Source organism: Dermacentor andersoni, chromosome 9, assembly GCF_023375885.2.
Source record: "Dermacentor andersoni chromosome 9, qqDerAnde1_hic_scaffold, whole genome shotgun sequence".
In the NCBI taxonomy this organism is placed as follows: domain Eukaryota; kingdom Metazoa; phylum Arthropoda; class Arachnida; order Ixodida; family Ixodidae; genus Dermacentor; species Dermacentor andersoni.
In genome coordinates this window covers 115,846,605-115,874,601 of record NC_092822.1, presented here as the reverse complement: position 1 = coordinate 115,874,601, position 27,997 = coordinate 115,846,605, and the positions used below count along the sequence as shown (strand labels likewise).

The following is a 27,997-nucleotide window of genomic DNA, read 5'->3' as shown; positions in this document are numbered from 1 at the left end:
CTGAAGTCATGACTGGCAACTTAACGGTACCCTTGTAAAGGAAAATGTATAATCATTGCATTCTACCAGTACTAACATATGGTCTGGAAACTTGGAGGTCAACAAAAAAGCTTAAAAAGAAGTATTGTGCAACGAGGGATGGAATGAAAAATGTTAGGCATAACATTGACAGGAAGAAAGTAGTGTGGATTAGACAGTAAACACGGGTGGCCGGTGGTCTGTTAAACTTACAGAATGGGTGTCAAGGGAAGGGAAGCACAGTCAAGGACGGCAGAGAACTAGGTGGTGTGATGAAATTGGGAAATTCGCAGGCCTAGGATGTTGCCAGCTGGCACAAGACGAGGGTAATTGGAGATCTCTGGGAGAGGCCTTGGTCTTGCAGTGGACATAAAGATAGGCTGATGATTACCATGGTGGATGTTGAAACACGGCAACGCAGATGCAGCTAATGTTATTTCAAGATGACCACTTCTGTGCTCATCTCTGCCTCCCTGTGCCATTGCAGTCGTCATTGTCGCTGTCAGTGGCCAGCCTCCTCAAGAAGAAGCAGGAGGACGAACGTGTGCTGCCAAGGAAAGAGGTGTGTCCTGTGCAGACTTTCACTGCTCGTTGGTTGATTTCATTGCATAATAAACTTCGGCGCTAGCAGGGCAGGACAAGGCGCTTGTCCTGTCTCCATATTGTGCCAGACCTGTTCGGACTAAAGTTTATTATGAATGTACACCAACTATCCCATCAATGCATCTTGCTGTCTTCATTGCACTTTCAGTAATTTTTTTTTTGTGTGTGTGTGTTAGCTATAGACTCCAGTAATACGCTGTTTTTTGTAATTATGTGTAGCTGCTGCATATTTAGGATTTTTAGACAACACTAATTGGAGGTCCCCTTTACAGTCAATTATTAACTCTTAAGCCTCTCTCTGTATGCGGAATCCATATTTTGTGACCTTATTAAGTGCAATGATATGAATCTTCTGTGCTGGTTGCTGCAAGCATGTGCCAGCAAGCTAAGCACATCTCTGAGTTTTTCTGCAGTAATGATTAGTTGTGGTTGTTCTCTTGCAACTTGATTCCTGGTTACAAATTTTCAGTTCATAAGTTGTTGTTTTATTTGCTACACTCTTTTGCATAAATATGAAGCACCTTGGAAAATTTAACAAGAGTGTCCAGTGTTAAGAGCACTCAATAATCATGTTTTTTGGAAATCTCTAACTTATTCTGTGCTTGTGTTTACCAAATTATTTTACTGCATTCCATGCTTTATAATGTAGGATAGCAGAATGCTTCCAAGAAAGCTTGTATGTACCAGTGACATTGCCAGTGAGGGTAAAGCTAAAATTACGCTTTCATCTAACGTGCAGCTCAATGACAGTGACTTGACTGAAAAAACAAAAAAAAAGCTGGGGAACGAGGCATACGTTTTGTGTGGAAAACTGCTTAAAAATAATTACCACTTGAGACATTTCGTTGCATGCTCTTGCCAAATTAAAGCCAAAAATTTGCCAGTGAGTGATGCTTGTGCTTGAGGGTGTTTTCCTCTGATGCAATTTGGATTGACTAGGCAGGCATTATATAGAGTCAGAAGGATGTAGAAAGGTTAAATAAGCTTTTGCCATCATGGATAAGCCACTTTAGTCTTCGGTAGCTAATGGCAACACATCAACGAAAGGCTGCGCGACAACACCTGTCCACCAGTGTATAACTCACTCAGGAACAGGGCCTTGGCAGATTTTAGAAATGTCCACTGAGCAGTATTCGAGGCCAATGGTGTAAAAGTACTGTTGCACAGTAGGACAGTTAACAGATCTTATCCACCACCACTGTGGACATGTTAGTCCATGTCAAACTACAGTGGTGCAGACAGTCCGCAGGCCATCAGGAAGAGTGCATATTGGAGCAAGGGATTGCAGCTGCCAGGTGGCCTGCCAAATTTGTCGCTCTATCAAGGCAGCCGAGGAAACTCACTTTCTCTTGAGACAGCTCCGCTTCTCTCTGTCCTTCACTCCTTCGATGCAGGCAGAGAGAAGGCTGAGAAAAATGGAAAAATGTGGTAAGTGTCCAGCACACCCGCTGCTAAGCATCAGCTGAAACTAAATAAGAAAAATGTGTAGCCCAGTAAAAAGATGCAAAGAAGAAAAGACAGAGCATGCTTTTCGAGCATATTTAGCTGGACATGCAGTGGAAATTAACCAAAATAACAAGGTATCATGACTTCATGGTGTATGCTGTCAGTGGCTGCTTAACAGCTTGAACTTGAAAGCTTGTTTTATAGTTTTTGTCACTGGATTTCTCGGTGTCAGTTTTAATGCAGTCTGACAAGCTGCTCTGCCACAGAGAATGCCTGCACAGAATCTGCCATCCGTTTGTCTCATATCTGTTTCAGCAGTGTGGTAGCCTAATTTGGCAATATGTTATGGCTTGCGCAGCTCCACTGTAAGCATGGTGGGAAAGAAAATGGCGAAACCTATTACTCGAATAGAGACAGAGTAGATGCACACCAGCGCTAACTTAATCAGCGCTGGTGCGTGTCTGCTCTGTCTCGGCCTGTGTAAAAAGTTTTGCTGTTCTTTTTCCACCATGTATCCATGCCAACTCGCCCAGATGTCAGCTCTCGCGAACCACCATGAGCAGCCGTGTCTCACTTTTAAAGTGAAAGATGGCAGTGCTTTTATAGCACACAACAGTGTGACATGCATACTAATTGCATCACTTGCATCATTATCTTTCTTCTTTTCACTTATCTCCAACAAGAGCTGAAGTTTAGGTGAGTTTGTGAGAATTCATACCTGACTTAAAGCGCGAAAAATGAGGACACAAGCAGTAAGATCAGACAGGATGATCACAAGACATAAACTACACTTAAATCTCGTTATAGCGAGACGGCTTATAATGAAATAATGGATATAACGAAAGAATTGTAATTCCCCATGAAAAGTCCCGATAGGGACCCATGTGTTTAAAATTTCCTTTTAACGAAAAAGGATTCATTGATCAATGGATATAATGAAAAATCTTCATTCCAAAATAGCACCTAACAAGCCACTTTGTACACCACATATAGATTTCTTAAATTGCGCGACACGTTGTGGCCCTCCGATGCGGCAGTTCAAATCTCCTGCGGCGGCCCCTCATCATCCGGCAACGCTCCAAGCCAAGCCAAGCTGGCTAAGCAGCCAAGCCACTCCGTCCATTGCATGCAGTGCGCACTGCCAGCCGAGTGCCACGCGCCTTTGTTTGCGTTGTTCCGTACGCTGTCCGTCAGTGCTTTTTCCGCCGTGTCACCAGTTTCACAACAGAGAAATGAATGGCAGCAGCAGCAGCTTGAAGCTAAAACGGAAAGTTATCGCCTTGGATCAGAAGGCAGCCACAATTAGGGCTGTTGCGTCAGGCACAAAGAAAACTCAAGTAGCCAAGGAGTTCGGCATCGCGCCGAGTACCCTTTCTGCAATCCTCAGCCTCAAAGAAGTCATTGCTGGCGCTGGCGCACATGGCGTGAAAGGTAGCCGGAAGAAGCTGCGGTCTCCTGTCTTCGAAGACGTGGAAGAGGCACTGTTCAAGTGGTTTTTGAATGCAAGGGCTGCTAATTTGCCCGTGAGTGGGGCACTGCCCCAGAGAAAAGCGAGAGACTTTGCTTGCATCATGGGCTGCGACAGTTTTGTTGCAAGCGATGGCTGGCTGCAGCGTTTTAAGGAGCGCCGCAATATCGTTGGCAGGGTCGTCACTGGTGAGTCCCAGGCCATCGAAAATGAAACTGCAACGGCGTGGGTGAAAGCTAACATTGGTCCTCTCCTTGAAAAGTATAAAGAGAAGGATGTGTTCAACGCTGACGAAACAGCTCTCTTCTACCAAATGTTACCACAGAAGACCCTGTCATTAGAAGGTGAGCTCTGTCGCGGTGGGAAACATAGTAAGGTCTGCGTCATTGTGCTCTTTTGTACAAATATGGACAGATCGGAGAAGATGCCACCTTTGGTGATAGGAAAAAGTGTGTCGACACGATGCTTCAAAGGAAAGAGGCAACTTCAACCACAGTATTTATCAAACCGGAAAGCCTGGATGACAAGGGAAGTTTTTGTGGGATGGCTGCATGACTGGGACAAGAAGTTGAAGAGGCAGAATCACAAGATATGCCTTTTCTTGGACAACTGTGCTGCCCACCACACCACTGCTGTGCTGACGTACATCGAACTTCATTTTTTGCCCCAGAACTGCACGGCAGTGATACAGCCCCTTGATCAAGGCGTGATAATTTCATTTAAGGCGGGATACCGGAAGTGGGTGATAGACCGACTTGTGTTAAACATGCAGTTGAACCGCGACACAAAGGTCTATTTGTATATGGCAGTAGAGATGCTTAATGCGGCGTGGATGGATGTAACAGCCAGCACCATCGCCAACTGCTTTTGAAGTGCATCATTTGCTGCCAACGAAAGCAACCCTGACACCGACGACTCAGTGGACCTAATAGCCTTACCCAGTGGTGCCACTGTATCAGACAAAGCTTTAGCGTCATGGAGGGTGCTCCACGATGCCGGTGTTGTGTGTGAAGGTGAAACCTTCTGTGACTACTTGAGTGTGGATGCCAATGTTGTGGCAACGGAGGAGCTGACAGACGACGACTTTGTGCTTGCTGCCCGGGAGCACAAAGGAAGCGACGATGAAGGTGCCACAGGGGACAACGACACTCCGCATTGTGCTTACCATGTACCGACATCGTCCAAGGCACTGGACATAGGGGATCTGCTGTGCCGCTACTTCAGCAGCCACAAGGACGGTGCAGATGGGCTTGAGATAGCTGCTGCTGCTGCTGAGAAGGCTGTCCTTTGTTTAAGGAAGACACAGCAGCGAAGCATAGCCGATTATTTTGAGCCGTCAACATGAAAGGTTCGCGCCATCGACATGGAGGGCAATAAAATCAGTTCTTATGTGTTGGATTCCAGTTCCTCCCTGCGTGCGATATCAGTAAGGATGATTAGCACTTGCCGCAGACGCAGCCACTCGGCCGCGACGAGAACTGATACCTCGGCATTGGCTTATCTGTAGTAAGTGCACACTCGTGTGCAATAAATTAGTCTCAAATTATTAGTCAGTGGCTATAATGAACTAATGCTTATAACGAACAAATTTTAGCGTCCTTTTGACTTTGTTATAACGAGATTTAAGTGTATTTATCTCTTTCTTTCTTCCTTTATCTCCAAGTGAGTGCTTATGTAAGAGCTGTCCCAAGTAAACTGTCTTTTCACATAGCGACCCTGTAAGAGTGAGAGAGAAAGAGAAATTTTAACATTACAAAATCACACCGGGACCGTCCCTGTCGGAAGGCCTCGGTCGTGGGTGGAGCTCAGTCAAAAAGCCCATGAGCCATAGCCACACGCCACACTCTCCTGACCAGATAATGCTGGTCCCTGGAGTCAACACTGGACAGCAAAGTTTCCCACTGTTGTGCGGTCAGCCCTGTAGACATGCTTCGTTGTTCACATCAGCTGAGCTGCTTCCTGAGGCCACTATCATTGCAAGCAAAATGGTTCCATCCATGTAATGTGCGTGTCTAACGGTAAACTTTTTGTGAGTCACTGCGCAGTACATGTATGTGTTGCTTTGTCCAGGAACAGAGAAGGGCACATGTCACTCCGAACTGAGCTCCTCCTGCCATGTCTCCCATAGTCTTTTGTGAAATTTGTTTTTGTTTGCATCCAAACCTATGCAGAACCTTTACCTACAGTGATGTCCTGTGTTACACTGTGTACCGCAATTGGCAACTGTAAAGATGTTCCACATATGCTGCATAATCATTCTTGCAGATTATGTTTTAGAATGTCCTTATTGCCTTTTGTCATGCCTATGCATAGTCTACTCTGTAGTAATGCACGGTGCGTGTCAATGCAGGTGATCAGGCGCCTTAGGGACCGTTCTGAGCCAATACTGCTTTTCGGTGAAACAGAGACAGAAGCCTTCCATCGACTGCGACGCCTGGAGATTCTGGAGCCTGAGGTGGACAGGGGCCTCCGCAATGACTTTCAGGTAAGTTGATAGAGCTCTGTAGACCTCACTGTTATTGTAATATAAACACCCCTTTGTGCTGATTGAATCACAGTTTTTACACCTCCTTGAAAACCTTGGTACCCTTTACTCCATAAAAAGAGAAACAAAAGGTTTAGTTACAATAAATAAAAGTCAGCCTCTGTGGTGCTTCTGGTGAGGTGCCTTGATTAAGTTGATGGTTCTGCTCTTCAGTAGATATAACAACAGGTTTTCGTAGATGGCTTTCCATGTGCAGAAATCCCCCTTGGAAAGATCCAGTCTTTTATTGCAACGACTGAGCTCTGTATGCCCAGCAAGGCAAATGTTTCACATTGTGGACAGGCCTGGACACATCCATAGCAGGTTGTGTGCTGTGGCTGGCTCACGCATGAAACACATGATTTGTGAAAGAAGGGACCGGTTACATACCTATCCAAAGATGTTGCATCTCCACATTGCTCTTCCTGTTGGCTCCATGGTAGCAGTTTTACAAGGGTTAAAACCACGCATTTCTGCTTCTAATAGTTCCATGTGCACACAACGTTTTGTCTTGCACAAATACCTCGAATGCATTGCGAGATTGCATGCACCACCATCTTTGCCTTGGCTGCTATTTCCTTCGCATGTTCAGCCAGGGCTGATCAATGTTTATAATGCACTGGTGAATTGTGAAAATGTCATGGTACATTTCCTCCTCTGTATTTATAACACAATTCCTGTGCTGTAGTTTAGCCAAGCCTGCATTTCCTTGCCTTCTCCAGGGATGTCATGTAACAATAGCCCCAAGGCTGCACTGATATCAAAACCAGCACATTGATTTATGCCACAGGCAGACCTACCCACTGCTACTATAAAATTTTCATCACATATTACTCCATTTTACTTCTTGCAGCATTAAGAGGCATAGTTGTTCATGAATTGTTTTGTAATATTTAGAGTTCACTGTCATGGCAAAGCAGGCAAGAGGTGCTATGAGTAAGCACTCCATATCAAAAGAAGCGCTCTCAAAATCCACCGATATGTCCATCTATCCAAGTACTTTGTTTTATCTTAAGTGTGTGTCTGAGCACGCCAGTGGCTCATTCAGCAGGTCACTTTCAAGCGCCCTAGAGTGCTCTTGCAGTGCATATCAGGTGCTCGGAACACATTCACCTGGTTCATTAAGAGTGGTGCACTTTATCTCAAAGCACTCAGAGGCACCGTCATCTTCAAGCTGGGAGTGGAACCGAGATTTGACAAAATTCCCATCACGAGGCTCCTCCAATTGCTGTGGGAGCTGCTTAGTGTTTCACCCAGGCTTGCTTTCTCTGCTTCCAGTGTCGAGAGGCCTCTGCAACAGTGCAAACTAATTCAAAGGGTGGTGGAAACTGGTCAAATGTACCGTAACTATTAGTGAAGCGGATGGTGAGCATGCTCAGCTGAAACAGCCTGTTAATATGCATGTCACCAACGCTGTGATGATGCTGCTCTCAGGTGCTACTCTGATGTCCCTAGTCATGCACTACTGTCTTCTCACTTCTCTCCACTTCATCAAAATCTGCGCAGGAGGCAATGGAGAAAGTGGACCAAATCTACCTGGACGAGATCCTTAAGTCACAGGGCAAAACCGAAGACGGGAAGTCGGTGCATGACGTCAAGGTTGAGAATGATGGAACCACCTTGGAAGACATCCAGGTACGCACTGGGCTTTGTTGTGCACAAGTGTTTTCTACGGATGTTCTCAAGTCAGAAGCACGTTTCTAGAATGTTGTTGCTGTGATGCCAGCCGAGAAAGCCAAGAATCGTTCGTACATATCCCATATCTTTACAAATATAATATGACCACAAATATTACACAAAGGAAGACATGACAACTAAGAGGGAGAAAAAAAATTAAGGTGAAAGCTTTAGACGAATCACGGGACAAAAAATTCATGTCCGGCGTTATGGCACCAAAATTCACAGGGAGTCCAACCCACAACCTTTCGTGTTAATTCAGGCGAATTTAGTTGTCAGGCCGACGACCTTTGGTGGGAGTCAAAACCATGACATTTGGTGTTAATTTGGGTGAATTAAACGTCAATTTCTTTATAAGAAAGCGTGAAGCCAAGGTGAACAAACCTCAGCACGACCTGTGGTGTTAAGGCAAAGTTAATTAAGGCACGGGTAACTAAGATAGAGTTAATTAAGGCACTAAAACCCACAACCTTTGGTGGAAGTCAAGCCCACTTGGAGATATGGGAAAACCGGCCATATCTCCAAATTGGATTCCAATTGACATCGTATAGGTCTAAAGTCGAACCCACTAACTTTGGTGTTAATTAAGGCAAAGTGAATTAAGGCACTCGAACCAATGACCTTTTGTGAGAGTCGAACTAACTGGGAGATATGGGCAAACCGGCCATATCTCCAAATTGGACTCCAATTGATATTGTGAAGGTTGAGAGTTGAACCCATGACCTCTGGTGAGGGTTGAGCTTTCGACCTATGGTGGGAGCTGAACCCATGACCTTTGGTGTGAATTAAGGTGAAGTTAATTGAGGAACTTGAACCAGTCGCATCCTCGACGTTTGGTTGGAGTCAAACCCACGACCTGTGGGGTCAAGGCAAATTTAATTAAGACATTTAATGAAGTTTAGTTAATTAAGACACTCAAACCCACGACCTTTGGTGGAAGAAAACAGGTAATAGGAAGTAATAGTGCATTAGTATGAAAATGTCAAGTAATGTAATTAATGTCCCGGGAGCGGGCAGGCTTTCGCCTTCATCCTCTTTAGCATATGCTAAAGTGACTGTCAACTTTTTAACATTGTAACTCGACCCGTAATTGTGGACCTGTGCAAGCAGAATTGTTTCAGTACACTCAGATGTGCGCTTGTGTGGAATGGCCCACACACGTACGGGAGCCACTGTGCATTGCTGTTGTGCTCTGCCAAAGTGTTTCACCAGTGCTGGGTGTGGCTGTATGCCAGGGCAGCCGCATTTGTGCATGTGAGGCTGGGCAGGCATTATAGTGGACTAGGCCCCGGAACTGCTCTGATTCATTGCATGCTCGCCTCCCCCTTCCCTTCTTGCTTCCTTGTAGATGCACACGCATTCTTCTGCTCATATGACATCAAGAGGCTGGCTTTCCTGCACACAGAACTCGCAGCAGTCAGAAAAGTATTTAAATTGAGCTAGTTCGTTCATAGCTAGAACAAGTTTGAACAGCTGAACTGGCATACAAGAGACTATGGAAGACTGACAAGGGCGTTGCTGTTGTCCTGGCAGTATGTCAGACAACTACAGAAAAAGCATGTCTTGCTGGCAGGCGACACCCAATCATGTATCGACTCTCTTTACATAGAAGATGCAAGTTGCAGACTCTACGCATCTCTTTTAAAGCAACGCTTTCTTTGCCTCTTCCTTCGGCTTTCCCACTGCTGCTGCTGTCTGGCACAACGCATCGGGGATGGTTCAGAGCATGTATATACATTGAAGGAGAGTGGCAGAGAGGAAAAGAGACACGAGAAACTCGTTTGGAACTTTCCATCATGCTGCATGTGTGCAATGCACTCTGGAGCTCCCTGGGCTTCGCCACATTAGCCTCTTGACAGCTGCAACTATCCGTGACCCCTCGCAAAAGCATTGCAGAAACTGCAGTGCTTACCTTTCTACAAGCGTGCACGTACAGAAGGAAGCTAGATAGGATGGTAGAGAATGCGTAGAACCAATGCAGTCGCCAAACGAGTGAATAACAGCCTTGCCACTCTTTGCTTGCAGTTCTCATACAAAGGGGGGAGGGGGGGTGACAGGGAAAGAGTGACGTGAGAAGGCAAGGAAACGCTACTACTATAGGCAGCGTGCACCGCCTATAGAGGCGCCACTGAAAGCCACCTAGCGGACGCCTCCAACAGTACACACGGGAGCAGTAGCAGACGACAACCGTTTGCAGCAAGGATGGCTGAAGTTCGCGGCTGCGATTTCTCCTTTGTTCGGGTGCCAGGCTGCTTCTTCTGCGGTGACAGCTGTAGGGAAGATGCTGACCTCTGTGCGAGCGGGTATGAACACGATGTTACCGGTGTTTGGGACAACATGGTCCACATACATGCAAGGTGTGTCCCGCAGACAAACGCCATGAACCCCATTTACATGACGTGGAGCTCATGTTCACTAGATGATAAATTTTGTTGAGTGATGCGATCTCTCGATGTTTTTTTTTTTATTCTACCCTTGCCGCAATGCTGCTTCTGTACCTGAATAATAAGCACCCGTCGTTAGTGCAGACTTATATCAAACAAATCCTCACGGTGCAATCTCTGCATATGCCGTTGTGATTTTTCTGCCGATGAATACATGTGACATCGCCGATTAAGTGCAGTCGAAGTCACCTCAAGAAGAGTAATTGCCAATTTATTGATGGAAACGCGTACACTAGCCAGCGAAGTCACCAAACACACGGGTTAATAAAAGCGCGTGTTAGTGCTGTACCGCCGATGCAATTCTGCTGCATACGCCGATCAACTACCATTCCCGCTGCAGTTTGTGCAATAATAAATTCCCCAAGGGAGCTGCTTGGAAATGTACAAAGCTAAAGACTGACTAACTTTTCAGTACTTTTTTATATTACTTGAGAGAGTAGCCACACGATATATTTTAAGGCAGAGTAGCGCCAGATGGGCGCTGGCGGCAAGGCCCGGTTTAGTCGTCTGCAGCGTAAGCATAAGAAAGAATTCAGTCGAGTACAAAACTCACATGCAAGAACGGACTACGTTGTGAAACAAACAAATCACTCGGCGTGTTAAGTTTGCTCAGGCAGCATCGAGGTGTGATGACTTCCCAAACGGGACGTGAACTTTTCAGCGAGAAATGGAACAAAAATACCATATGCAGCAGCTATTAGCAATTCTCGCCCTGAACTACCTATTTTCTAAACACATTTCCAAAAATGCAAACGATATCTAAGATGCCCTCGGGCGAAAAGAATAAAGCTGTTAAAGAAGCACTTCCTTGGTATCATTCCGATGAGACACAGCGTGATTTATACCCTTTACAAACAAGGCAGAGTGAAAACTTTGCAGCTCAAAAGAATTGACAAGAGTTATGCATGGAGCAACTAGCAACAGTTAAACATGTACAAAGCCACGCATAAAATAGATGTAAGAACATGAAGTGCGCGACAGCTGGTGCGAGGATTTACCGCGCCACATGAAACCAACAATTTCAGTTCTTGCAAACTTCAGTAGCTTTAACATACAACGCAATGCGCTTGTGCAGTCGTGCTGCCTAGCTAGCGCAACGCGGTAAAGAAGCGGAAAACAATATAAGCGGCAAACAGCATTCCGAACTTTAGCGAAATGCCTTTAAACATCATGCTGCACTGCAGACGAACTTCGTTGCTCACGCGTCTATGATGGAGTGGTAAAAAACACCGATGAGACAAAGGAAAGGATGAGAACAAGAAATTTCCCTTCGAAGCGACGATCCATTTTTGCTACCGTTGCTGCCGCTGATGAAGCTTTGCCGGGAATGATTAGAACCGTATCGCCGTACACGTTTTCACCGGTATTTGAGCCCCCCACCCTGCAACAATTCTTCGACATTCCCTGAAGCTTTGGCCACCCCACACGTGCGAATGGTGTTGCCTATCTGGCTCTGAAAACGTGAATAAGACAGAGAAGCACGATCAACGACACAACAAACTACGGCGCGCGCCAGGCTCCTTTCCCGCGTGTTCTGCGCAAGGCCGCCACAAGTGGCGCGTCCGTAGGCGTGCACGGCGCGTATAGACACAACAGTAGTTGCAGGGAAGCTGGATAAATTTAAGTTCAAGGTACAGCCTGGCATGCTTCTGCTATTTCTGAAAAATAAACGCTTGCTTGTTGCTGTTCCAGGAATGCCGTCGCTCGTAGATGCGGATGCATCTTGAGCTAGTCATGTGAAATTGAAGGTATCTCGGAAAGGGATTTGCAAATGTGGCACTCTTTCTTTTACCCCTTGTGGAATGAAGTCACATATTTTTGGACAAGTCTGGCATTTCTGACTCTTGATTATTCGAACATTTTAGCAGTTCCCAGGGAGTCCGAATTATCGGTCTACAATTGTATGTAGCCACACACTCGAAAATAAAGTTCGATTGATAGTACAGCGACGTGCTTGTCTGTCTCCCTTAGTCTTTTGTTATTCAGTTCAGCTATTCAAATTTGTCTTAGCTTCACAGAAACCTTTAATAGCCTTAACAGCCCTCGAATATCACTATGATGCCAGTTTTAAGGCCCTGAAGACCCCTAAATTTCTCCATGTGCCTAAAATATCTTCAGCGCAACAAATATACATTTTCAAGCACGTAATTCCTTTATTTCCAAACCTGTCTTGGTGGAGTTGACTTCCGTTAATTCGACCCTGACGGGACCAACGAAATTGATCGAATTATCCGCCAGGTCGAGTTAAACAAGATGCAGAAAAAGATCTCAAATGTGCACTGCTGATTCATTTGGCAGTAAATGCCCGATTCTAACGCGCACGTGCTTTCTGTGAGTCCAAAGTGGAATACTAATGCAGAGACAGCATTAAAGCTCCTAAACAAAGCAGATATCTGTAGCACACCCACGTTTTTTGCAAGAAAAATTACTATGGGTATTTTATGTGTTACACAGTGGTGGTCGGTTTCTTAGTCACCTTCACCCCAATACAGCACCGTAATGCGGCAAAGCATGCGAACGTTGAGAACGCGGTTCTCGGCCCAATTTCTGTTGAATAAAGAAAGATGCACGTTAGAGTCAGATAAATACTGTAATCAGACATCTTGAGCTACCATTATTGCTCGAAAGTCTTCCGGGGGTAGGCTGAAAATAGGCCTGTCCAACAGGAGATTACATGTACTCAATGCATTCACTGCGCCCTAAGCTCTGCCAAGACAGACACTGCCAGTAGAGGGTTCACTATTGGGGTCACCATAGGGGTCATGCACATGCATGCTGAGTGGTCAAGTTCGAATTATCCGACGAAGGACAGTTTTAGGATCGAAGTAACGAAAGTTTGTGCCTGTAGAAATGCATGGGCACCAGCTGGGACCTTCGGTATAGGTTGAATTAACTGGAGTCTAATTAAGGGAAGTCTGCATAGTAAGGCCATTTTCGCATGAATGCATTTTATTGTAATGCTTTCAACTTTTTCCTCTGTCCCTTGCAGAACATAGCGCAGGAACTCGGCGAGCGCAGAAACAAGGGAAAAGATGCGGAGATGATTCTTACTGCCCTCAGGGTGAGACTGCAGCATGCAGCATCTTTTTCTCCCTTACATCTTCCATTGTTCCCCGAGATCCTTGGGTAACGTAAGAGTACTAAAAAGTGCTGCTGCCCTTTTTGGTACCCTTATTTTTATCCGGTGTGAACTGAATTTTCTTTGTGTCCCATGTCTTTCTGTACCCTCTTTCACCTGCCATCGTGGCTTAGTGGCTGTCACGATGTTTTCTTGCTGAGCACAAGGTCACTGGCTCAGTTTCCGGCTGGGGCAGCTCAATTACAATCCAGCCAAAACCACTTGCATACCATACTTTCGATACGCATTACAGAACCTCAGCTGATGAAAATTACTTCATAACCCTCCACTACGATGTCCCTCATAGCCTATTGTGCAGGTTTGCAACGTTAAACTGTCATCTGTTTCTCTTCTTTTGGGATGTTCACACGTTCTTTATATGTAAAGTGTCCACCAACTAGGTTTTGGAAAGCACTGACCAGAAGGCACTATAGCAGTTTGATTGTGCAACTAAAATTTGCCAACACCACTTGATAGGGAGGCCATAGAAATGGCACATCATTTCGAATGATAACTAGGCTTGTGCAAATATTCGAAAATTCCGAATATTATCGACTATTATATTTTTAATATTTTATTTGATTTTAAAACAAGGTATTCGTAAATTTTTGGATATTTGATTAGATAAAGTTATTCGAAACAAATCGAATACATTGCTGGCAGTGTGGGAGAAAACTTGGTTTTTAGCATTTATTTCTGTCTAATCTAAGTAAGTGTGCCTGATTTTGTGCTGAATTTTGCTATAATTTCATGCTGCTGGCAAAATTTGGCCTGTGAAACACGCTTAGCCATTGGACGTCTAAACCTTGCAGGAAAGCCAGCGTCTCAGTAACAAGAGGCACGGGTTTGCAAACAGTGAGGCTGCACTCATTTGCAGGTTCCACCCGCAATCCTGAGCGTATTGCTGGACGGCAAATGCGATGAGTGACGACTGGTACAGGGTCAAATGCCTCGGAGTACATGGGAAAATGATGCATTATAATAAGGCACAGGTTGGCGAGAACAGAAAACTAGCAGAAATTATTCAATTTTACAAAGCTGCCATGAGCCGGATACACAATCCTTTAGTATAACAGCTTACTAGTTCAATTTTTTTACCAATGACAATGTAATTGCACTGTTCCAACATGTTAAAATAAACCAACTTGCTAATAAATCCATTTGCATATCATTATTCAGTATTCGATTCAACATTGGATGCTAAGCACTCGTATTCGATTCATATTCGAAAATTTTTACATTCACACACCCCTAACGATAGCAAATGCACACCTGATCAACACTTTAGCACACTGCATCCAGCCAAGCTCTGTCCACATTCTGGAAGGCTGAATGTCACAAGTCGCTTAGTCATGTCACAAGCTGGACACGTGTGATTATGAGCAACGAATTTGCCATTGTGAAATCGCAGCATGCGCTACAGAAAACTGTTGGCTCCCCTAGGCAGTGTGTTGTGGCACTGCTGTTGATGCTGGTGAGATAGTGATGATGCTGGTGAGAGATGCTGGTGACCCATAGGTCGCAGTTGTTCCCGAAGAGAATTGCACATTTCATTGTAGTATATAAGGACCAGTCCAGGTCATTTGGAAGTTTCAGCATGTGGAAAGGACTCATGCAGGCAAAAAGATTGTGCAACTACCCTTTGTTTATCTTTTGCAACAAGACACTCTGAATGCCAGTGAGCCCAAAATCCATAAAAACTGAATGGAAACTTTTACAAGCTGCGTCGTGAAAACAAACCCAAGTTTATTTAAATGAGCATGACCCATGAATCCACTTGTGCTTATTGGGAAATGGTGCCGCATCAAAGAGCACTTGTTTTTGACACACTGCTGTACAACTTTAAGCTTCACTTTAAGCTTCACTTTGTGAGAACACTGTGAGAACACTATTACAACATGTTTCCTAACTAGCACACATTCAAATACACTTAACCTGTCGTGGACTGCCTGGATTTACCAGTAGACCCTTTTTCTAACTTACAAGCCCACTTTGCCACATCATGCATTTTCACAGCTAACGAAGGCACCAGTCATTATTCAAATGAAGTGCAAACAGTGCCACTTGGATGCTCCACAAAGCTTTGTCACAGAAGCATTTACATCTTCCAACTCAAAACGCACCAACTGTATGCATGTGCACTGACTGAAAGATTTCTTACACCGCCAATTAGCTTGGCGAACTGCCTTGCATGTTAGCTAGCACCATGTGGATGTTGGCACCTAGGGTTCGCCCTCTCTTTCACTCCCTCCTCCCTGCCTTTCCTCCCTTTCTCCTCTCTCTCCCGCACTCGCTGTCAGGGAACTGGGCCAGTCGCTCCTGATAAACTCCACCAGTTCTTTTCAACACTTGTTACAACATTATCACTGAGATCAACAATTTGAATGTAAAATTACAAATGTGGAATAACTTTAAGAGGAACCTTTAGCTCCGGCCTAACTCTGACGCGGCCTATTCAAATACATGTAAAAAGCAAAACACTTTTCTGAGATAACCGCTGGACTGATTTTAATGAAATTTGCTGCATGTGAGAGAGAAAGTTAAATTCTAGTGACTGTTGGAAGCAGAATTTCGATTTAGGGCCTGAATTTTATTTAAATAATTTTCAAAAATTCGAAAGTTCAGAAAGATAGAAGCACAAAGTTTACAAATTAATAGCTCTCCGTCAAGAGCAGATATTGAGGTTCTGTAAACGGCATCCATTAGATCATTCAAAGCGGACAAATTCAGTATGTCAATTTATAAATTACGTGAATTTGTTACATTGGATACAAAGGTTTTGCAAAAGCTGTAATTACACATTACTAAATTATTTTAGATTAATATGTAACATATCAATTTTGTCCGCTTTATATGTACTATGACATGCAATTCACAGAATTATGATATCATGTTTCATTGCTGAGTTACGGAGTTGTAATCTTCGTAGTTTCATTTTCCGAAAATTTAGTAGTGAGATAATTGTAGTGAGATATTGACAACCTAAATAAAAAGTTCAAAACCAGTCACTAGATTTTAAGTTTTCTTTTAAATGCAACAAACTTCATCAAGTTTGGTGCAGTGGTTACCGAGAAAAACTAATTCTCCTTTTACGTGTATTTATAGATGAGCACCCGAGCTAAAGCTTCCTCTTAAGTGATGAAGTTTTTGTCGTGTATGGCGTTACATATGTGATATAAAGAAGACAGTCCCTTAGTTGGTAAGTGTGCCCGGACCTTCTGTGTATAATCTAAGACGATTGTTTTGCTACGAAATTTCTCTTGTGCTATAATAACTATAATAATTCTGCAATAGTGTAAATAGTTCAAACAAGGCCCATAATTCCTGCAACATGTTTCACTTCTTTTTTCTTTTTAAAGATTTCTTTTACTGCTCTGACAGCAGTAAAAATGTTCACCAATGCAGTCAATGGGGGCTGGTTGGTGCACATTCATAATTTGAACATACGCGTCTCAAAAACTTTTTTTTTTTTTTTTTCACATAATACGTGATTCGAAACTGTAATGATCACATACAAGTTTCATTGACTTCCTAGACTTCGGCAAGTAGAGTAGTCGCTAAAAGCAGTAGATTCCTTTTTCTGTCGTTGGCAGTTCATCCTGCAAATGTGGGGCGAGCGGCTGAATGCTCGGCCCGAGCCTGAGAAGATGTCGATGCGGGGCAAGCTGGCATCGGCGACATACGGCCAGACGCAGTCATACCTGCGACCGCTGTTCAAGCGTCTCCGCAAGGGCACCATCCCTGAGGATATCCTCGAGCACCTGGTGCGGATTGTTAAAAACATGCTACTCAAGGAGTATGTCAAGGTGTGTGTACCAGTTCTTCCCACATGCTCGTTCTATTGCCAGTTCTTGGCAGAAACTGTCTCGGTGACTACAGTCAGACGTTGTTACGGTGCTGTGGTAAGCAATGTTTTAGCTCTACGCTTATCTTTGCCATCCGCTGTGCCAAGGTAAAGGGACCATGGGCCTCTTCAAGCCGTTTTCTGGCTTTTAGTCCACGACCCCCAACATCTGTATTCTTCAGATTTCGATGTTGGAATGAAGTGGTTTTGATTTTAATTTGAACACCCAACACAAAAATATCATTGTTATATTATTATCATTGTAAGCATAACTGCTGATACAGTAGAAGCTCGTCCATATGTTCCTGAAGAAAAAACAACTTACTAACCAGGAAAACATACTATCCAAAGTGACTGAAAATTTGGGCAGACTCACCTGTAGTTAATATCTACGTAATGTGAAGCGTTGCACAAATTGTTGCAGCATGAAACACCGACACGTATCATTGTTTTTCTGTTACATAATCATTTTAAGACTGCGATGGGAAACCGAAACCAACTCAAGCTGGTGGGCGATGCCAGAATACGATTCTGCCAGAGTGAAACATGATGCTCACTTCGCACTGCCCGAAGCAGAGAATGGTGGCACGTTTGGGTTATCGCCATTTAAAAGCATGTAGTATGCTTCCAGCAGCACTATGCCTCACATGGGGTCTTTGTGAAACAGATAGGTGAAGATGCTTATTGCAATAGGATTGGCAGTGGTAGCTGTGAATGGTGTCATGCGACGACCTATGAGATTTGCTGGCCCAGAAACAGAAACGAAATCGAGCTGGCAGGCAATGCCATATTATGGGATGCCACCAGAGTAAAACATGATGCTCATTTCACACCGCCCACAGCAGGGAATGGCAGGGCATTTGGGTTATCACCTACTAGAAGTGTTCAGTACACTTCTAAGTTCCAATGGCACTATGCCACATACACTCCTGTGTGCGGTGAAAGAGAGGTGAAGATGCTTATCACAGTAGGGGACCTCTATGATTTTCCACTTCTGGCTACCCACAAGCTGCCAGAGCCCGCCAGAGCACCTTCATTTTTTCTCGAATGCTTTGCCAACTGTGCGATGCAGTTCCTCCGTGCGTTCGTTTTATTTGGGCTGGACGAGACGGTTCTAACTACCCACGGGCTGCCAGAACCAGCCAGGACAATTTTGGTCTGGCGACGCCTGGAATGTGTGGGCATCTGGAAGCTCTCTGGCTAGCAGACGACAAAAAGTGGTGATGAGCGCTGGCCGCCATCTTTGTCAGGAATTGACGGGAATTGACGGATTGCAACACGGGCACTCGAGGACTTTAACATTGCTCAGCCAACTAGCTACAGTCACCTTCGGATTGCATTACTTCTAGCGTTATCTTTCTAAGGTTCGAACGCACCGTTCCACCTGGTGAGGCAGTATCATAAGAAGCTTTCTTTTGTGTGTGTGTCCCGTCAAGGCTTCTTCCCGGCCGCAAATAGCGCACCACATTCTCAATCATGTATGCATGCTATCTGCACCATGTTCCACGTAACTTGTAGATGCTTATTCCCCACACATTGCGATGCCTTTTTGGTTCATCTTTCTCTGTTGGTATCCCTTTTCATATCTCTCGTTTATATGTGGCGATATCTCCTTTTTCTGCAGTTAGCAAAGGCATCGTAGCCAGCCTGTGTTTGCTCCATCTCTCTATCATATGCTTGGGTGGCAGCTGAAAACCGATGTATTCTAACTATAGGCTGTTGATGTGAAAGGAATGCACTGGTTGAGTAATGGCTACACGTAAATTCATTACCTTATTACTCTTATGATCGACTGATGAGATTTCTTGTGTGAAACTTTTCGCTGGTCACAGGTGGCGTGCATTTTCATGTGCCAACTGCAGCCCCAGCTCCTTCGGCACAGGGGCAGAAGAGAAGCACCATCAGCCAAAACAAACTTTTTGAAATCGAATTCAAGCATGTCGGCACGAAATTTTATGCGTTTAAGACGTACCCAATATCCTACTTTTCCGTGTCTTGTCAAATGATGACAAAATCCCAACTCATCAATGTCACCGGTGGCCGACGCGACCGCTGCAAGCAGGCATCCTCGAGCGATTGCTTTCACAATCACTTAAAGCGTCTTGGCATCATATGTGTCTGAGGCCGTTTGTTGTGCTGTGCAAAGTGAGGTGCCCTGTGCCAAGTCACGCGAAATCTTGCAGAAGTGATCGTATTGCAAAGTGCAACTATATATATTTTCAAGCTGGCAACGCATAAATGGGCCGACTACACTGAGCGAACGCCAGCTGCTGCCATGCTGGTAGCGTGTTTACATTTATCCCACGGTCTGGTCAGCTGTTCTAGTATTCTGTATTGTGAAATTCGGGCAGCTTTGGGTTGTCTTAGGATCCCAGCCCAGATGACTTCCTATCAGGACCGGAACTAGCTGGCTGCCATCTCGCTGCCAGAACTCTGAAAATCGAAGAGGCCCAGGGTTGCCAGCGATGGCTGTGAACAGCGATGTGCGACAACTCCACGAGATTTGCTGGTACCAAAAGAGGGAATGGGTGTTTGCAGGCATTTTCACGTGACATGGGCGGGCGCCTACTGAATTCGATTGCATGCGCCTCACGTCTTTTCTTGTTTACATGGGATCTAGCGGCCGGAAAGTGTATCAGCCTGCAATTTGGCGACTTACAGAGTGTTGGTGACAAAAGATTGTATTTTCAGAGAACATATGAACGAGTAAAAAAGAAGCTCAACTGTTTTGGGTAATTTCTTGTGTTCTCAATCGCGGACATTGACGCAGGGGAATCGTAAGAAAGGGAATCATATCAACACGGTTCTACTGTATTGGCAATAAAATTGCAATTGGGTCTATGCATAGCAGCCCACTCTTACGAGTTTATCTGAAAATGCTTGATTTTATGAGTGAGTTTCTGTACAAAGTACATGTGCAATACGATCGCAGCCGTTTTCTGTATGGTGTAGGTGCGAGGGAAAGCATCCAAGGGTGAGCCAAGAAGGGTGGTGGCTTGGTGCGGTGGCATCTTATCACGTGTGCGAGGGTGGATGGTGGGATGGTGCGCGGCAACTTTTCGCGTGCACAAGGGGGGAAAGCAGGGAAATGTGCACATGCTAGGTGGGAGGGGAGAAGGGGCCAAGGTAGCACGCATCTCTGCTTCTGCTCCGGCCGCGGGTGCGCATGGTGCAGCTGACTGCATCCATGCACATCCTATGTTGGAGGTAATCTGCAGTGGGTTCGAAGGCTAGCCAACCCAAGATAGTTGGTGGCTTTGTGTGAGCCGTTTTCTCGCACGTCCAGTTTGTGATGAAGCAAAAGGCAGCACGAAGGGGAATTCGCTCGCCGCTGCTGCTGCTCTTCATCTTGCCAGCCTTCCGACTATACACGGTCATCAAGTTAGACGTGTTCTTGTTTGACTAGTAAGTGAATGTTTACAATAGCTTACACAGCTGATAAAACTACTAACCTTACAGTGTATAGCTGTCTATTAATTTGCTACCACAGTCACTGTTTCACCTTTTGTATGCAACTGTGGCTTTTATCGCTCGTTTACAATTGTTATATCGACACACCTTTTTTTCCATTTTTATTTTCCTGTAGTTTAGTGACAAACCAATTTCAATATATATACAAGTACAGTTGCCCAGTTATTTTTTATGGGCTATTTTTAAGGCATGTTTATTATACTGGCATACGCATGCATCAGCGAAATCAACTGATAGAGGCAATGTATAGGAGCAAGCAAACTTTTGACAGCCGTTACATGAATATTTCATTAATAAACTTCATATGCATTTCTGCTCGTCTGCAGCGCAGATCATAGTTGCTGCTACTATGGACTGCTAAGTGGCTGTTCACTGCACCCCTACAGAACAAAGTCTGTTAATGAACACTCATAATATTGATAATCAAACAATTTTTAGTCATCATCATCATCAGCTTAGTTATGCCCACTGCAGGGCAAAGGCCTCTCCCATACTTCTCCAACTACCCCGGTCATGTACTAATTGTGGCCATGTTGTCCCTGCAAACGTCTTAATGTCATCCGCCCACCTAACTTTCTGCCGCCCCCTACTACGCTTCCCTTCCCTTGGAATCCAGTCCGTAACCCTTAATGACCATCGGTTATCTTCCCTCCTCATTACATGTCCGGCCCATGCCCATTTCTTTTTCTTGATTTCAACTAAGATGTCATTTACCCGCGTTTGTTCCCTCACCCAATCTGCTCTTTTCTTATCCCTTAACGTTACACCTATCATTCTTCTTTCCATGGCTCGTTGCGTCGTCCTCAATTTCAGCAGAACCCTTTTCGTAAGCCTCCAGGTTTCTGCCCCGTAGGTGGGTACTGGTAAGACACAGCTGTTATACACTTTCCTCTTGAGGGATAGTGGCAACCTGCTGTTGATGATTTGAGAATGCCTGCCAAACGCACCCCAGCCCATTCTTATTCTTCTGGTTATTTCAGTCTCATGATCCGGATCCGTGGTCACTACCTGCCCTAAGTAGATGTATTCCCTTACCACTTCCAGTGCCTCGCTGCCTATCGTAAACTGCTGTTCTCTTCCGAGACTGTTAAACATTACTTTAGTTTTCTATAGCAATTTCTGCAATTTTTAGTATTCTTTACCAAATGTTAGTACTATTTCCTTGCCTTCAATGTAGTGTTTCTCAATTTCTAAAGTTGGCCGGTCTGTCTTTGTGAAACGAGCACAAGAATGATGTAGTGATGGAACAGCTGCACCAGTTGTGCCAAATTGCACCAAGAGCAGTCCTCTGCACCATCCTGCTCCAGAGCAGCATTTTAGCAGGTAAACTTTGCAGAGGCTGCATCAAAGGAAGCATATATAAGAATGAAAGCCTTGTTCCTTTCATGCTGCCTCACTGGTGAAACTGAAACCCGACTAAAAATTGTCCTATTATTAACATCCTTCTTCTGGATGTCAATGGAGCAGCCGAAGCAGTAAGAATATGTCACAAAAACTTGGAGCTTAAAAATGAAGCTTGAGAAAAAGTAAACTACATGTACATAATGAATGATATGGAACGAAAAGTAATAGGCGAAACATTAAGTGAAAGTAGTGTGAATGGGAGTGCATACGGCAGCAGCCAATATTCTAATTGACAATTTTCTAATTAAGGACAAGATGGAGCTGGGTAGGCCATGTGATGCGCAGGGCAGGTAACCGGTGGTGTGTTAGAGCTATAGAATGGAAAGGAAAGTGCAGTCGAGGGGGGCAGGAAAAGATGGGGTGATAAAATGACGAAACTTTCAGCCACAAGTTGGAATCGTATAGCGCAAGACAGCGGTGATTGGATATCACTGGGAGGGACCTTTGTTCTGCAGCATACATAATTTAGCATGAAGATGCCAAATATCTGACAGTGGGTTGGGATGCAGAAGTACATGCGGGAAGTGTATAGGGTTATCTGCAGCTTAATCCTGCAGCACCTTTATTCATTTTGTCTGTCTCCATTTAAAAAAGTTTTGCAAGTTTTTGCCGCTTCATCCTGCCATCTTATCCTGCAAGCACAAATGAAATAACCGTCATGCTTTCTGAATGGTAGTGTCTTCCTTTGCAAATTTACATCTGCAAGTTATTTAGCACATATAGAGGATCAAATGCATGAAATGACAAGGCACATTGCACTTGTGTCACTCGATGCATTTTGACCTCCATTTGTGCGTAGAGACCTGCCAATATGGATTGCAGCCACCACCTCACCCAAATAAGTACCCTATTCCTTGCAGAGTAGCTGCGCATGCTAAAGCAGTAATTGTTTGCCCTTTTTTTTTTTTTTACTTGACTCGCAGGCCAATGACGCATACCTGCAGATGGCCATTGGCAATGCCCCCTGGCCCATTGGTGTCACCATGGTGGGCATTCACGCCCGAACAGGTCGCGAGAAGATCTTCGCACAGAACATTGCCCGTATCCTTCACTTTACGTTGCTGTCACGTACACAGTATCACAGAGAAGACAAAGAGTTAGAGATTACCTGTCACCTAGCATGCATCGTTAGTGCAATGAGGCACATTATGCGGTACCAGCATGCCCATCATGTCAGGCCGACCTTTTAATCTCCGCAATTTGTCTTGTGCAGTGCAAAGAGCCTTAGCTGGGAATACTCACTTTTGAAAATATATATGACTAATTCCTGGTGTTCAAGCATTCAAATGCAGCATTCAAGTGGCTTTTTTTTTTTCTGTGCAGCTCAGCTCGGGGAGTACAGATGTGCATTTAAATAAAAGCGTAAAGGCCCTCCTGGTGTACAAATTGCCAAGTAGCCCTCGTTTCTGGGCTTGCTCACAAACTGGGTGACCAGATAACATCATGCTAGCATTAATTACACATCTTGTCTATCGTCAGTGACAGGTCAAGAATGCAGTGGCAAATGCCTCTCTGAGGGACCGTGTGCAGCTGGCTGCAAAAGTGCACGACGGATGTCAACTTCTGGTCTCTTAAAGGCACAGCAATTTTGATTTAACGGATTACTGCATAGGCTGCAAAACCTACTACAGATTCAAACATTGGATTCGAGGCCGTGTGCCTAGGCTTTGTAGGAATTCAGCTTTGTTGCAAATTGCAAATTCTATGTCCAAGAAATTTATGTGACCGACTGTCGGAAATGCTGTGCCACCATCATCAAACACCATTTTAAATCAGCAGTATACTTTAGAAGCATTGCTAGTGTGCCCATTTGATTTCTGCAGTCCACATAAACTGTTCACTCACTTTGACAATCATCATTGGTGGTTTCTGCTTTCGTTTCACCGCACTTCCTGCATAATCAAGGCATGGCTTTCTTATGGGGCCCACCAACGTGAGCTGTATCACGAACGTCAATTCTGTATAGTATCTGCTAAACATTTCTTTGGAGTCTGTATCCAGGAACATGATGGCTTACTTAGGCAGATGTGATGCTAGCTGTATAAAGCAAACTTTAAGCTTCCTTGAGGAAACTCAAGCCAAACCCACTAGGATTCGTCAAAGTAAGAACACTTTGCCAGCCAACCAGTATCATAGGCATAAGGTGATACAACTATTGCTGATTGCAAAGTTTATTTGACTTTATATTCATCGCATTCTGATCATGAAGCAATCTTCAAGAGCTTCTCACGTAATGATTAGAAAGTTGGTTCCATAGCGCTTGAAATTTTCAGTTGTGCCAGTTATAGGGATGATGTGGGTATATTTTGACCTATTAGAAAATGTATGCTTCCCTAACCAGCACCTTAGATGTCTTGAATGATGAAACTCAACGCAAGTTCATTCAAGTAAGTATTGCACATGTTGTTAGGGAAGTCAGCTCATAGACTCAGCGAAATTTTTAACTATGCAAGGAAGACGAGACGCGAACAGAAACATAGACACGCACATAAGGCGCAGAAACTGCACATTGCATGTGTTTCTGTTCATGGCCAGTCTTCCCCGCGCAGTTTAAAATTTTGCTGGAGTGTTGCGCCATGCTGAATTCATATGGCGGTTATGTTTCTTAATGCAACGAACGCCCAGCTTTAACTAAAGTTCACGTCTTGCATCTATGATCTTACTTTATGAAGCATGTAGCAACAAGTACTAGTCATGCAATGTACAGTGCTTAGCGGCTGAAACGCGATACCCAGAGCATGTGGCTGCCTGCATATTTTGCACCATTGGTGGTCGCTGGGGTCATGCATTTTTGTATCACACGAAAGTCTCTGCGATGCATTATGACTGCATTCAGCCTCTCGGTGATAACCCACTAGTGGCATAAAAAACACCAGCTGCCACGTGGTCTGAGTATGAAGTTTCAATTGCTGAGCACTGTACGTTGTTGCATCCTGCAATTTGTGCATCAATGCATTATTTCAGACATGTACAGTAGAACCTCATTCACAAGTTCTGAAAAAAATACAAGAAAAAAAATGTACTTACTGGGGAAACATACAATCCAAACTCACTAAAACATTCAGCAGACTCCACTGCAGTTGACATGTACCCAATGCAAAGCCTTGCGTGAATGGCTGCAGCACAAGACTGTGATATGCGCTGATCAGGTGCAGCCCAAGATGCGCACTGTTGGTTTTTTGGTGATGGCAAGCTTACGTTTGTGCTCCTCCAATTCGGTCTGGGTCAGCACTTTCTTTGGGTGGATCACTTTGGCAGGAAGTTTTGACATGCTCACTCGGCAAGAATCATTGCGGCACGAGACACCAGCACAGAATGAGCTCACTCATGGGGCCTGAGTGTCCCGAGGTGCATATTCACGTTTTAAGACTATGTAAAAGCAAAATGAAATCAAGCTTGTGGGCAACACTGGAACACGGTGCCACCAGAGTGAAACATGATGCTCACTTGCACCGTCTGCAGCAGGGAACAGGTGCGTTTAGGTTATCACCTATTAAAAGCATGCATTATGCTTTCCTACGCCATAAGCACGCACTGTGAAACAGATAAGTGAAGACGCCTTTCGCAACTGGTTGGTGGCGACATGCAATTACCCGCGAGAAAATTTGCTGGTATCGGAATAGGAAACCAAGTGTGTGACAGCATTTTTACATGACACGGGAAGGCTAGTGCTGTGGGGAAGCTACCATTGCGTGTGCCTACAACTCTCGATCACATGTGTCTTGCACCTTTTCTTGTTTACGTATGATCACACTTTGGCAATATACTGAATGTTGCTGCCAAAAGGTAGCATCTTCAAGGAATGCATTAACTAGTAAAGCATAAGCCTAACTGTATTGGGTAAACTTTTATATTTCCTTTTCGATCGTGAACGTTGGCACCTGGAAATCGTATGAAATGGGATCGTATCGACAGGGTTCTATTGTAGTCGCTTTTTTTCATTTCTGTGTGTCGTTATAAAGTTATAAGTATTATTTTCAAATTCAAGTTAACTGATGATCAAAGTTACATTTAATTTTACAGCTGTTCTCTGCATATCAGCACGTGCTTTCAAAGGTTAAGCAGGGTTTGTTGTGCCGGATCTTGTCACATGTTGTTGGCCAAATACAAGTTCCATTCTTGAATGTCCTGTCGTCATTTCCTTCTCCCACAACAGGCACTCAAGCGGCTCATGACACAGTGCCAACGGCTCTTCCCCACTGATCCATCGCGGTCTGTTGAGTACAACGCCTGAGCAATGAAACAGCTCCTGGAAAATTGCTGTGAAAGCGCTTCAAGTATAAAGGGCCCTAGCTGTGCTCGAGGACAGTGCTGTGGTAGTTGGGGCCAGTGTACGAACAACTTCTGCGTGACACACGCAAACCACCTTCCCTGTGCACATAAGTGCGAACTACATGCATTGTGCTTTTCATCATTGCACAAGAATGACATCAGGTCAAACGTGTGACTCAGATGCAGATAATTTTTTTTTTTTTTTTTTGTCCCTGCTCTGTAGTCACTTCATGAATGAATTAAAACCGCAAGTTGTATTTATTCTGAAGCAAGCTTCATGGCCAAGCCCATGTGAAGTCGGACTGCTACAAGTTTAGGGTCTTCACCGTGACTACTTTCGACAACAGCACATTACATTGCAGCAATTTTCTCAGCCACTGCCCTGGCTTGGTTAATGATTGCTGTGGTATTGGCCCTTTCAGTCCCGAATTACCAGCGCATGGCTGTAAAAAGTTAATTCCTCTAAAATGAAGTCATTCCAAATCAAATATGTATGTGGGAAATAACAAACAGGCTCTGCACACTTGCGTGGGAAAAACAAAATTTTGTTGCACGATTCTAATTGGAATCATGTTAATTTCAGGCATTTTCACAAGATTAATGCACATTTGTTCATAATGTATTTCGTATCAGGCTGTCATAGATAAAATATCCATAAAAAGAAAGAACTTTAGATATGTTTCCTCAGCTGGAATTTGTGAACAGCACAAAGTGGTGCATGCATGTACAAAAGCCTCTCAATGCGAAGTTTTTGTGCTGTTATGAACATGGCCAGTGTGCACAATGCTGTCAACACATTGAAATAAAATTTTTATCTTTCCCATTACAGTAATTTTGATTAGCGCATTTTTGCAGGTAGGTGAATTATGTGATTCCAAGTGCAGCTGTATTTGAGCCAATGACTACAGGCGAAAAAAAATGGAAAATGAAATGAATTGTAACATGTGGCCCCTGAAGAAATAGAAGAAAGCTAGGGGTGTGCGAGTACCGAATAGTAGATTTAGAAACAAATGGTGAACGTATAAGGCGTTCCAGCAAACCACACTACTTAGAATCAAATATTGAATCAAACCAAGAAAAAAAGCTGAATATCAAATTGAATATTGTATATTAGAAAATTTGACACAAACTTTTATTCTTCCAAATTTTTCGCAAGAAACATGGTGCTTCACGTTCACAGGAGGCTAATCACATTATTTAGTGCAATATAACTATGAACGTTCACCAACTAGCCCCCTTCATTGCTTTAGCAACAATCTTGCTAGCTATCAATTACTTAGGTAGTACCTATGAATCAAGATGCATAGTATGCTCTGCTCTTATTAAAGGGAACACCAAATTAGTATGCCAGCACTGCTATCTCAGTTCATACACGAAGGTGTGGAAAGTATTTTTTTATTGATGGAACGTCTACCAAAGAGAATTAAGTGCTTTCTCCCCTCTGAAGTTGTCCTAAATACCAGTGGGCTTTCTTTGCCAATGGGGTTTTCAGTTTAATAGTGGGCCATACTGTGCTTAATGACAATCTTCTATTGCTTAGAAAGTATTGCTTTCCAGTTCTCTTCCTGAAAACAGGACGGTATTTCCATATTTATGGCAGGTGGTTTCCGTGGGGTATCGTTGGCTCGTTAAGGTCAGTGTGCACAACAGCCAAAAGCGGGGAATGCACACCACGTGATTCGGCAATGCTCCACGCGGTCATTGGCAC

At 44.2% G+C, this 27,997-nt stretch overlaps 1 protein-coding gene across 1 annotated transcript in view; it reads left to right on the top strand.

The window, feature by feature from the left end:
- Nucleotides 1–27,117, top strand: part of Prp18 (pre-mRNA processing factor 18) — a 34,490-nt gene extending 7,373 nt beyond the window's left edge. The window contains exons 3-10 of the mRNA XM_050177144.3: nucleotides 506–580; nucleotides 5,886–6,020; nucleotides 7,566–7,694; nucleotides 13,170–13,241; nucleotides 16,892–17,104; nucleotides 22,941–23,058; nucleotides 24,367–24,404; nucleotides 26,174–27,117. Of these exons, the coding sequence (XP_050033101.1) occupies nucleotides 506–580; nucleotides 5,886–6,020; nucleotides 7,566–7,694; nucleotides 13,170–13,241; nucleotides 16,892–17,104; nucleotides 22,941–23,058; nucleotides 24,367–24,404; nucleotides 26,174–26,251 (858 nt within the window). The 3' untranslated portion in view covers nucleotides 26,252–27,117. The remainder of the gene's footprint in view (nucleotides 1–505; nucleotides 581–5,885; nucleotides 6,021–7,565; nucleotides 7,695–13,169; nucleotides 13,242–16,891; nucleotides 17,105–22,940; nucleotides 23,059–24,366; nucleotides 24,405–26,173) is intronic.
- The last annotated feature ends 880 nt before the right edge of the window (nucleotides 27,118–27,997 follow it).